The 12,855-nt window shown below is 33.4% G+C and overlaps 1 protein-coding gene across 4 annotated transcripts; it reads left to right on the top strand.

Moving 5' to 3' along the window:
- The first annotated feature begins 2,559 nt into the window (after nucleotides 1–2,559).
- LOC146908520 (1-(5-phosphoribosyl)-5-[(5-phosphoribosylamino)methylideneamino] imidazole-4-carboxamide isomerase HISN3, chloroplastic-like) lies at nucleotides 2,560–8,736 on the top strand. Of its 4 annotated transcripts, none has more exons than XR_015019674.1 (5): nucleotides 2,560–2,692; nucleotides 2,809–3,172; nucleotides 7,188–7,283; nucleotides 7,449–7,601; nucleotides 8,371–8,736. XR_015019674.1 is itself a non-coding variant. In XM_085727504.1 (5 exons), the coding sequence occupies exons 1-3, from the start codon at nucleotides 2,653–2,655 to the stop codon at nucleotides 7,259–7,261; spliced, it is 324 nt and encodes a 107-aa protein (XP_085583630.1). In that variant the 5' UTR covers nucleotides 2,566–2,652; the 3' UTR covers nucleotides 7,262–7,283; nucleotides 7,449–7,601; nucleotides 8,371–8,736. The 4 variants fall into 4 exon arrangements, 2 of the variants coding, with proteins under 2 accessions (XP_085583630.1, XP_085583631.1); XR_015019675.1 differs by having other exon boundaries at nucleotides 7,436–7,601; XM_085727504.1 differs by having other exon boundaries at nucleotides 2,566–2,692; nucleotides 2,809–3,018.
- The last annotated feature ends 4,119 nt before the right edge of the window (nucleotides 8,737–12,855 follow it).

Raw genomic sequence — 12,855 nt, 5'->3', positions numbered from 1 at the left:
TTATTTTGAATTGTTTGAAAGCATGGAAAGGATCAAGGCACTTTTTGAATTGAGAATAACCTACTTGACCACATAAAGCCTACCTGTGAGAAGAGCGAGTATCCGATACCCCAATCTGAGCCAAATGAATCAAGTCCTCAAACATGAACTGTCAATATTCATAAGCACAATGCTTGTTGAATTTGCCTGAAATTTTTCAAAAATCCAGTTCATGGTTGAATCTTATAGGACTTTGATAATTTTACTTTGTTGAACCCTTAACCTTTTTGTACTTTGTCCCTTGCCTTAGGATAGGGGAACATTCAATTAGAGTTTTGTTGTATTCAAGTTGGGGAGGAAAAGGAGGCATTATATGTTAAGTTATGGTGAAGTTGTAAAATAACCTGACAACATTGAATCAAAGAAAAAAAAAATTGTACATTTGAAAAAGAAAAAAAAAAATTGTACATTTGAAAAAGAAAAGAAAAGAAAAAGAAAGAGAAAAATCAAAAATAGAATAAGTTGTCAAGGTTATAAGTTTGATTGTTAATCACCAAAGGTTTTAATTCTTGGTAGGGAAGTATATGGATTTCAAGTTGTGATACAAAAAAATGTTCCTCTTTGATAGGCTTTCTGATCAATTGCCCCACATATGACATTTCTTTTGTAGCCCGGCCAAGTTATAACCCTTGCAAGACCTTTTGATCCATGCTTTTATGCTTTTTGAGACGATATTTGGATGGACACCTAACTTAAATAGGATGTTAGCATGATTGTTGGATGTGTGTTCATTACCTCATTCATTGTTATCATTATATTGCATTTACTTTCAAAGAAGTGTGTTAGGTGTGGTTCATAGATAGATATGTTTATGTTTTGAAGTTTATGATGTATAGTTTGTGCTTAGGACATTTTTCGCATTCTTAGTTTGAACCTAGAGTAGCGGAGGACCTCATGCTTATCCACGCGATCATATTTGAATCACCATTTGTTTATTTTTGTTTTGAATTGTTTGACACCATGTTGAAAACCTTGTCCAAAGCCTTGTTAGTTTCCTTTTCAATTGATTTGTTTGAGGACAAACAAAAAGCCAAGTTGGGGAGAGTTTGATAAGTGTTTAAAAGTGATATATTTCATATAGGAGTTTAGGCATTTTAGTGACTTATTTTGCAAGATTCTCTATGGAAAACTCCAATTATTGTGTAAATATGTCATTTATGCTTTTGAGCCTTATTCTACCCTTTTTGTGCAGGAAAATACAAGCAAGGAGCAAGAAACGTCAAAGTTCAATGTCCTACGCTATTAGCGTGTCCTACGCTATTAGCGTGAGAAGAAATGGCCAAGGTCAGAGAGATACGCCATTAGCGTACCTGGGGCGTAGGTTTTGGAGAACTCTTGAAGAGTACGCTAATAGCGTATTCTGAGCTATTAGCGTACAAGCTCCAGAGAGCTACGCTATTGGCGCACCTGGAGCGTAGCTAGTCAAGAAGAACTACGCTATTGGCGTAAACTACGCTATTAGCGTAAATACTCCAGAGATATACGCTATTGGCGTGGCTGGAGCGTAGCAGCAGGGCAAGGCCAACGTGGCACTCTCCTATTGGCCAGATTATAGGCCGCCTTACCACGCTATTAGCGTGAGTTGCGCTATTAGCGCAGGTGTATAAATGCAGGCCCATTTAAATAGCATTCTTCCCTCTCTCTACTATTATTCACTATTCCATTGAAACATTTTATACATTTCTAGAGAGAGGTTAGAGCTATTTCATAGAGAGAAACACAAAGCAAGTGATTAAGGAGTAGATTCAACCCTAGATTCATTGAGACATCAAGGATCTTGGCATGGAATCTTCATCTTTCCTTCCTTCCTTGCATTAGTTTACATGTCTATATGTAACTATCACCTTCTATGTAGTATTGAGGTAACAATCAAGCTATTATGTAATCTTTTGATCTTTTAATATATAAGGTTCTAGCTTAATGATTCAATATTGTTGTTATTCTTGCTTTTAATGCTTTCAAAGAGATTCAAGATGATTTGGACACAAACCCTTGAATCTAGAACTAGAATAACAATCTATCTTATGTTATATCACTCTTGACAAGTTTGTAAACCTTTGATAATTACTTTTAATCAAGCTTTTAATGCTTTCGGATACTTAATCAGACTGGACACGGTCGATTAAGTCATCCGATCGACTTTGTTATCGTTTAAGGAATTTGGACACGAATGTTTAAACGCTAACTTGGAAATAACGATGTCGCTTTGGACACGAAGGATATTGTAGAAATGATTGTAATAATATTGGTTATAAAGCTAGAGTCTGTTAATCGATCGAGAGATTGCTGCTGTTATGCTTGCTCGTTATCTTATACCGCAAGCGAAATAGTTCGATCCCCTCTCGTTTTTACTTAAATGTCAAATATGGATATAGTGTTACAAACAAACAAATTATATCCAAACCCTTAATGTGAACGATTGTGTAAATGCTTATGATTAAACGTAACTCCCTGTGGAAACGATCCTATATATACTCACGTGTACATAGTTATATGACATGTAGGAAAATTCTTACATCAATCTTATCCATTCCTCCGCCACAATCATCTCCCTTTTCTTCGCTTCAATCCTCTCTCCTCTTCACCAACACGAAAATCTCCACCTTCTATTCAATGTTTCGTTCAATTCCGCCCCTGCATCGATATTCACAAGGTAACCCTTTCAATCAATATTAACTTCTTGCCAATTCATGTCAAAAAGGTACGAATTTTACATGTGGGTTTTTAGGCCAATGAAATTTTAAGACGTGGGTCATTGTGTTTTTGTAGGGAAAAGTGAAACAAATTGTTGGGTCAACCCAAAAGATTTGAAAGAGGATGATGGGTCTGATCCAATTACCAATTTTGAGCCTGATAAATCTGCAGCTGAGTATGCTACTCTTTTCAAACAAGATGGACTTAAAGGTGGTCATGTTATCATGCTTGGTACTGATCCTTTGAGTAAAGCTGCTTCTCTTGAAGCATTGCATGCTTATCCTGGTATTTTAGTTTGTTTACACCATTTTTTTACTTTTCTGTTCATGCTTATCCTGGTATTTGAGCGCAAGATGCAATACATTCGGAGCTAGAACACAAGGTTCAGACTCTGCAGACGGAAGCCACTACACTTTCTGCACAACTAACTTTGTTGCAGGTGGGAACATTTATTTAAGTTTGTGAAACCGTGTTTTATTTTAGTAATTTGATCTTAGTTTCTTTTTTTACTAAGCCTTCAATTGATATTGTGGTGTGTTTTGTAAAATTGCGGTGGAAATCCACGCTGACATGAAAGCTACTTATTGTAGCTTCTTTGTTTCCACATTGATAATGTTTTGGAACTAACCAGAACTAGACTATTCACCCGTGCTACCGCACGGGTCATATACATTGTACATGTAGTAGTACAAAGCAAAGTTTAATAGATCAATTACAACTTATAATTTTAACGTCATCATTTTTCTTACTTCTTTAAACAGGACGTTCAAAGTACTATTAATGCAAAGACTATTCTTTGAAGTAACTCTTGATATTGCTACATAGAGTTGACCATGCGAGAAAATTGGCTTTGGAAGATATATGTCATTTTGTTTGAGTGACTGCCCTTGACTTTTGTTAATAATCATTGCAAAACATACACAAATTGGAAATTGTCTACGTTGAAATTTAAATGGAATTCTTATATTAGATTGTGTCAATGATAGTCGAGGTATACATACCTTATCCCCAATTTTGCTGCGTGTTATCACCTTTCCTTCATGTACATATCCACCAATTATTGTGATTGTCAACCTAGTTTCGTTGCACAGGCCTGCAGTTGGGTCCACGTTTCTACTCCCTCTATTTTTAATTATAAGCAAATTTTGATTTTAGATTCATTCAATTAATGATGTACTCCCTTCGTTTCAAAATGAGTGTCGTTTTAGCCAAAATAAATTGTTTCAAAATGAATGTCAATTTCAGTTTCCAATGCAATAATAACTTTTTCTTTTCAATTGTACCCTTCAATTAATACTATGTTACACTACTTCCAAAGTATTATTATTTATTTAATGAAAAACAAACCAATAGTTGATTTGGATAATTTGGTAAAATTGCTATGACATTTGACTACTTTATCTCATTCCTTAATCTGTGTGCAATTGGCTAAAGCGACACTCATTTTAAAACGGAGGGAGTATGTGGTCTATATTACCTAAAATTCAAAATTTGTTTATAATTAAAAACGGAGGGAGTAATTAACATTATAGGAACTCCAACTTTCAATCTTATTTTATGATTTGGGAGACCCGAAGCATTGATGGTGTCCAAGAATTCGCCTATTGTTGGGCAGCATTGAGATTGATATATGAGTCTAAATACCTAGACGACCTTGCACATCTTACGTAATGGATTTGGTTGTATCTTGCTAAACACAAACCTCATTATGCATATTGATTAGAACAACCTGCCTCGTTATTACATTACGCTTCCAAGGCATGGGATAGCTAACTTAAGCTTTGAGCACAGTAACAATTAAAGAAACAACTTCTACCATTAATAATAATGATCCTATGTAAATCTCATTAAAGCGGTTCAGTATGAGCTACCTATAAGACATTTGGTATAGACGCTCAGACACAATATTAATTATTCTCATATTTCAAAGGTGTAGTTGAGCCCCAACTTATCTTGAGCACCGTACACAATAAGTGCTTTCAATAGTTACACCTACTATGTCCCATATTAGTTTTGATGTAATTTATTTTTTCTTCTTGAAGCTATGAAATTTATCAGTTATATGAACTGCCTAATATTGGATTAATGTTGCAATTTTTTCTTCTGGGTATTTTAGATTATCTTTCTATACAGAGGCCTAATTTAGCACGATCTAAGAAGGGAACTTAAACTTCAAGCATGCTGTCAACTTTGAGGATGTATGTCAAACATGTTGACTAAAATTGTAACCTGATGGTTGGCATGATTATGTATTTGAGATTGACATGTTGCAAGATTAGCGTTTACATGTTGCAAGATAAGGTACCCAACATAGTAACTTTTTGTTGGAATGTGTGCATTCAATTTAATTTTTGAATTTATAATAAATATAATGCACAAAATTTAAAGGAATATTTCTACTTTTAGATTCCTTATCTTGTGCCCTAAGGGCACAAGTTAACATGACCCTTACTTGTATTCTTAGATGTCCTAATAGGAATTTTTATGTGAAGCTCTTAATCTTAAATACCATTTTAATCAACTAACTTAATTTGAGGTGTAAGTAAGTTTTTTTTTTTTTTTTGAAAGATTGAGGTGTAAGTAAGTTGATCATTAACTTTTAAAAGTTTCAACTTTCTTTATGTCAAAGTACACAGAAATACATTAAAAAAAAGGAGTACGCTTAAATTCATGATTTTACGTGATGAATTAGTTAATCCATGAAAGAAATGCATTTCTTGAATTTTCTGGAGGCAAGAGATATATGAGGATGTATGTGGTAAAATTATGTGGTCAAAGTATGTTCTGAGAGGCTTTAAAAAAATTCATCAGAGATTAACATAGCTTGGTGAACGTTGCAACAATGATCACAATAACTATAATAGGATTAAGTAACATATTTGAAGTGGGCAATGAATATAAGTTGGTGCACCATTCAACGCAAAAAATGATAACACGGTTCACAACCATGTGATAGGAAACATATAGTGCACAACAAAGATGAAAGCATAGTAGACTTAATATTCATACAACCATTGAAAGACAACGGAAAAAAAAGAACAAAATGAAACATAGGTCACAGAAAGCTGTCTTCAATTAAGCGAGCTCAATCTTGACAGCTTTGAGTTTAAGGGGTTTGTTGGTAGATTGAGCATAGTAGACTTAACATGATTCTTCCCCAGCTAATTGTCCAGCTTATCTGATCCCACTTCATTTGCGGACCTTTTTCCAATCACTTTGCTGCAAGGTGTTTGTTTGCCATCTACCAGGTTGATTACATTGTTGCAGGACACTTGTTCATTGTCATTATGATTGATTGTGAAGCCAAAGAAGCACACGACAAAGGAGATCCAAGCCAAAGTGGACGCAACGTTGATGAATCGCGACGGAGGAAAAGCCGGTTTGCTTGGTCTGATCATTGTTGAAAAGAGAGGAGAGTATTGTGATGGATGTGTATCAAATACCAGTCATGTTGTGGTATGCTAGGAGAGTATGAACATTGTTATGATCCATTTTTGTTTCACGTAAGAATAGATATGCGGGTGAGGAAATGGTTGTGATGGAAGACTATTAAATAGGCAGAGGATTTGGAAGATATGAATGGTTGCATGCTTTGGAATTACAAACTATAATGAATATTGTAGTTGGAAGTTGTAAAGGCATGAAGCTGTTTAGTGGGATTGCTTTGCGGGGGGAAATTTGAATTCTGAAAATGATTACCCAAGTAGCTTTGCATTAAGTGTGGTTAGGTGGGGCAACATGTGTTTAGCGCCAAATAAGAGAGTTTTAGGGTTTTGGTAGAGTTGTTTGCAAAGGTACCTTTGGATTAGATATAAAGATAGTGAGTTGAAGTTAACATTGAAGGCTGTAGTTGCATGGAAGGTTATCTTTAAGGAACAACTTGAAAAGTACAAATTTCACCAATACTTCTTAGATATACCTTCGATACGTATTTCTGACTGACGACACATTTGTCATCTAGATACGATACATCTTTGATACACATATTTCAAACTAAAGGCATATTTCTAACCAAACACGTGTGATATTTTGTGATTTGTACACAAAAAGCATTCAGTATTTGTTTTAATATCTTCGATACGTATTTCTGACTAAAGACACGATTGTCATAGTTTTTTAGTCAATGTATCTTGCCATGTCCTATATTGATTTTTGTAAGTTTCTCATATCACCATATATGTGTCGTAAAGTATCTGTATCATACCATCTATCTGGACTTCTTTGGAAGTATGATATGTATGTGATCATTTTAGCAGTTGAGATAATTGTAATGACATGCTATGAAATATGGATTACAGAGAAACTGAAAATTTGATTTGAAACTACCATGTTTTTCACAATGTATGTTATATTCTACCATTCTATGCTACTTATAATTTTACTCTTTCCTTTTGTAGCAATTCTTTGTATTATATTGAATCTTACTTAGTTTATTTCAACTTTGAAAATTTTAGTACATTTTAAGCCTCACGGAAGCATTGACATATTGTCACGAGAACCATGTTATTCACAGAGATATCAAGCCTGAAAATTTGTTGCTTGATCACGAGGTATCTTTCTATTATTTTACTTATATTTGAACTGCTCTTCCAATTATGCTGATGATCTCATCGCCATTTTAACATCTCTTCGACTACTAAATTTTGTTTTCTTTTTGATAGTGTTTCGATCCATTGCCCATAGATGAAATAATTGTTTTTAGTTGCCTCATACAGATCACAAAGTTCTCTCCCATGTCACCGGCGAGCTGAAGTGGAAGCTCTATGAGAGAAGACGAAACATTGCAAGACAGTTGTTTGGAGCTGTTTGTATAGTAACAATTTTTTTAAGATTTGACTTCTGTCTAATTGTCATTTAACTCCACATAGGTATTGAAATCAGAATGAGAATAACACTCTTTTAGCTTTTATTTTGTCTATCAATTCTGTGTGCTTCTTAGTGTTTGTTCACTGATACTTATTGGTTCATGAAACAACATACTGGTTGATAGCTATATTATTTGTAACTATCTGTTATTGAAAGTAGTTCACTGATAGGAATGCTTAAATTGATTTTGTTTCTAAACTTCAATTTGATTATAAGCGGTAAAAATAGTTTTTGCTTTGAATTGGAAAATTACATCAATATTTATATTTGGTGATTGGTGCTGTCCTTTGTACTACTCATGCATAATTATGTTGTACATATATCTCTGTTTTGATTGTATATTTTTGTTCAGACTTCCCTCCCTTCTTCCATAGGCTTTATAGTTCTAGGACAATTTATCAGATTAACATTAGATTTCTTATCATTGATCAAACTTTGGGTTGAGTGAACTTTGTCTTGAGGATTAATAAGTGCTACAAATGAAGCTAAATGCACCATAAGATGGTAAGATTATATATGTCGCAGCCTCCTTGCATAGGTTAATTTTATGGCACCTCAAAGACTCAAACACACTTCAGCTTAAACCTTCCCCCCCCCCCCCCCCCCCATTGCTTCCATCCAGCCATGGCTCACAATAACATCCAGACCTTTTTGACGTACAAGTTGTTGATGGGCATGGATACTCTTATCTCTGATGTTGTGTTATGTTTCAGTTTGTTTTGATTCAAGACTATCTAACATATTGTTGTTATCATTTTTCTGTATCTGCAGCTCCTTTGGAATTTTACCCTTGCATTTGTCCGTTCCCGTGAACCGCATTACAAGATCAAGGGTGAATGGAAGCAATTTTGTTCAAGCCGAAGACTAACTGTGGAGTCATTTATCAGGATTGGTGTACCGAATATTGGAGATAATACTTCTTTCTTTATCACATTGAATTTTTATATTATGCATTTGGTTGTCGAAGTGTATATATTCTGAGCGTTTATTGTCATTTTCATTCAGATGTGATAAATTATGTACTTTGCCCTCATGCACTGATCCCAGCATGGCTTATGTTATTGGACTATTCTACTTTTTAAATTGTACTGCATGAGAAATTGACAAGAAGGATATGGAGTTTCTGAATTCGCTTCATTTTCTTATTATGAAAATATGCTGCTCTATTTGAACTATATACAATGTAGCGTAAAATGATTTTATAATTGTTGATTTACAGTGACTTCAAAATGTGACACTGTTGATTTCAACCGTAATTATAATATGATTTACTCACTAATAGATGAGAGTTATGAATTGTACAGGTTATGATCAATTGTAGAAACACCGTGATTTCAAAGCTGCTTTTTACTGTGCTATTATTCAATATAGAATCACCTCTATTTAGAACGATATTTTTGCAGCGAAATTGTTCGATTTATAGTCACCGCTGTTTAGAATCGTAGCTATTTAGGACGAGATTTTTATTGTTCTGTTCTTCATTGTAAAATCACCGCTTTTTAGAACCAACTGTCTTAAATTTGTTATTTTTTTTTCACTGTACAATCAGAGATAAGATGAATACAGATTTTTAATTGTCATTGCACAGCTATTTAGTAAAATGTTTTACCTGTTGTGTTCTTCAATGTGGAGTGACTGCTATATAAGACGGGATTTTTTGCACAGCTATTTAGTAAAATAAATTTTCCTGTTGTGTTGTTATTTTTCAATTGCAGATCAACACTAAGTTCCTCAATTTTCCGACTGTGTTATTATTAAGTGAAAAATCACCGCTATTTAGAAACATATTTTCACTGTGTTACCGTATAGTTCAAATCTGTTACCAAGATTATAATCATCAAGCATATCATAAAGGTGTGAAGAATTCATTTTACATAGGCACATTTAAAATGTTCAGGGAAGCATAAAAAATGCACCAGCACAACTACTCATTTTATGGCACGCTCAAGCATAAAAAATGCACTATTTTTCGCAATATCGAGAGTTACCTCAAGGAGTGGTCTGAAGATTCTAATCACCGATGAGAATGGTGTTAGCATGGATTGTATTTTTACTATTAACATTGTATTTGCACCAAAAGCACATTATTTTCTATTTATTTGATTGTTCTATTTGCCGTCAATATGACCCGTGCGGCAGCACGGGTGCATGGTCTAGTTTGATCCAATCGTTAAAATTTACTTTCCCATGGTGGGAAACAATTTCCCTTTCCCATGCTAAACCCTACGCATAAGGAAAGCAACCGTGCATTTCTGACCAAATTATGTTATGTCATAAATTGAATATTTTTTCATTGATAAATATAGTTCATTGAAATATTGGGCTTTGTTCCTTAATGTTAAGTCATGATAGATCTAAGACTTGGAACATAAAAATATCTTAACGGTTAGACTTCACACTGATCTAAAATGTGAAGTTGTTCATGTGATCTGATCATTTTTAAAAATTTGCATAAATCTTAGTTGAGCTTTTAAAATATCACACTTCATAATTCTACTAGACTTATATTCATTCTCTTGTCTCAAATAATTTTTTTTGGATAAATCTAATGTCATGCTTATCTTCATCAAGCTTATACTTTGCTTGATTCTTACGTAAAACATTTTTGATTTGAGTTTTGCAAAAAACTGTGATTTTGAAAATTATCATTGTTCAAATATTATTTCTAATGGATCCTAGTTTTGAATTTATCTTTGAAATATTTTTCAACAAAGCACAATCCACATTTGATCTTCATTCTAATGTTGTGTGTGATTTTACTATAGTATTCAAAATTGATCTAAGTAAGATAAGATCTGCATATTTTGTTTCTAAACTCATATTTGACTTGATCTTAGCATGAAATTTTTGTTTTATGAATTTATGAATAACTACTTTGCTTCATTTAAAAAAAATTAGAGACAAATATAGAGGTGTAAACATCAATGACATATCTATATACATTTGTGTATAAATGTATTGCATAATACTATGTTGTCATATGAGATTAAGTGTTTAAAATACTTTTTAAGCATGAAAACCTTAAAGATAATCCCCTAAAAGGTATCACTCACACACATTTACAAATGAAAATAAGCATGATCATGTACTTGATTGTGAAACATGTGTCTTTTCCATAATTTTTGTGAAAAACTCAACAATATTCCCAACATGAGAATATTCCAATGAGAGATTTATTTATTTTTTACATAATTTCAAAAAACTCTAATTTCACTGCTTTTGCAAATACTTAATTTTCTCTATTTTAAAACTTGTTGAATAAGATCAACTAATATTTTCTCTTTCAAATGCTACAATCAAGCTTAGTTGATCATTTTCTAAATTATGAGAATGATTGTGTCCAAATAAAAAAAGTTGATGTCGGCAGAGAATAAAAGAAAAAGAATTAGCATCTAGAAAATCAAAAAATTTGAAATGGAATAGGACATCTATCTCTAAAAATTAGGGGGAGTTATCTATACTTATAATACTCTTTGACTTACGGCTTACATTAGAATCGATAACAAAAACACTTTCTCAAAACTGAAGAAAATGACTCAAATTTTGAATGTGTTGAAATGGTTAAATATATATATTTTGTTTACAAAACCATTTCAAATTATGATTGATCATGATCCATGCTATGTGATTTAAGTCTTAAAATGAAAACTATGAGTTTATATGTTAATGCAGACTTGCATGCAATTGCAATCTATACGTGATATCTTGTTATTTCTTCTCTGAATTGTATTTCGTTTTTCTTCATATCTTCTTCAATACTTTTCATTTTTCTTCCTATCTTCTTCAAATACTTTTTTATAGATGGCAAAAGGGAGGGAGAGGGTCTTCCATTTTTTTTTTTCATATTTGTATCTATAGCGCGTTTGATTTGCTAAAAAATGAAAGATATGACATGACAACTCAAGTAGTACAATATTTAATTTGTAAAACTGTTCTAGGGACATGACAAACTAGAGGCAATGGACATGACAAAAACATAAATTCTTGTCCCTCATCAAACCACAATACAATATTTTATCTCTCGTACAAGTTGTCTAAAACAACAAAATAATATTTTATAAAAAAAAACGTATAAAATAAAAAATTATTCAATATTAAAAAAATTTATTCTATGTTATTCCGCCTTGTCTGAAACTTAATGTTTTGCATATATGCACCCAGCGAAGATAAATTAGAGATTTTTTTGAAGGAGGATTAATTAAAGATGTTACTAAAATAGAGTAGTAAGTAGTAATAATAAAAAGGGTCCTGTTAACCTGTGCCCCGGGGCACTGGTTAAGGAATCTAAAAAAGGAAAATTTTAATTAAAAGTAACACTTTTTTTGACTTTTAAGAAATTCATTACACAATTTCCAATACAAAAGCTACTATATTTGCTTCCTTAACCAGTGCCCCCGGGACACCGGTTAACATTTTCCTAATAAAAAAGGCAAAAGTTATTATGCATAAGGATTTCCTTATGCATGGTGCATAAGCAAATCAGAACCATTAGATCAAGGACAGGTGTTATAATCTGGTGCTTCAGCTCAAACATATCACAACCGTCCGATATTGCACACGTGTTCTAATCTTGAGCTTCAGATGCTACAGTGTTTCGTCCCTAACAAGATCGCTTTTCTCACCGTTTCCGTCGCCGACGCCGTTTCACGATCACGGTTCTCACCGTTTCTTGCCATTCCGACGTGATTCTCAACCTCGCTCGCTTCTCCGACGTTATTTTCACCCTTCTCTCCGACGTGATTCACCCTTGATTCGTGCGATTCAGGAATTCATCTTGATTCATCTTGATTCGTGCGATTCAGAAATTCATCGCCGGCACCTCGATTCTCACTGTTTCTCGCTGCTGCAACTTGATTCTCATCCTTTCTTCGTTTCTCCGACGTGATTCTCACCTTTCTCTCCGACGTGTTTCTCACCTTCCTCCGACGTTATTCACTCCGAGGTATTTCTCCGGCGAGTTATTCATTTATATGATTCAATCTGTTAATTCGATGCAATCTGTGATATTTTTGGTAAATGCTACGAAACTGATGGTTGAATCATTGAAAATCATTGTTGATTATATGAAATTACTGTTGAATCATTGAATTGAAAACTGATGCTTTAAAATTGAAGTTAAGGATCATTGAATTGAAAACTGATGCTATAAAACTGAAATAAACTGAATCATTGCAAATTATTGTTGTAGTAAGAATTTTACTTGATTGAATCATTGCAATATGTGATATTTTAGTTCAGTTGATTACATCAGTTGAT

The sequence above is a fragment of the Medicago sativa genome, chromosome 7 (assembly GCF_051527215.1).
Source record: "Medicago sativa cultivar Bolivia chromosome 7, Bolivia_mono, whole genome shotgun sequence".
Lineage (NCBI taxonomy): Eukaryota > Viridiplantae > Streptophyta > Magnoliopsida > Fabales > Fabaceae > Medicago > Medicago sativa.
The sequence above is the reverse complement of the archived record's forward strand: the minus strand, read 5'-3'. Positions and strand labels throughout refer to the sequence as shown.

Bases quoted from the DNA above. Each gene is read 5' to 3' on its own strand.
- LOC146908520 (XM_085727504.1), top strand. From the start codon at position 2,653: ATGTTTCGTTCAATTCCGCCCCTGCATCGATATTCACAAG. The intron at 2,693-2,808 runs GTAACCCTTTCA...GTGTTTTTGTAG, and splicing joins CCTGCATCGATATTCACAAG to GGAAAAGTGAAACAAATTGT. The intron at 3,019-7,187 runs GTATTTTAGTTT...TGAAAATTTTAG, and splicing joins AGCATTGCATGCTTATCCTG to TACATTTTAAGCCTCACGGA.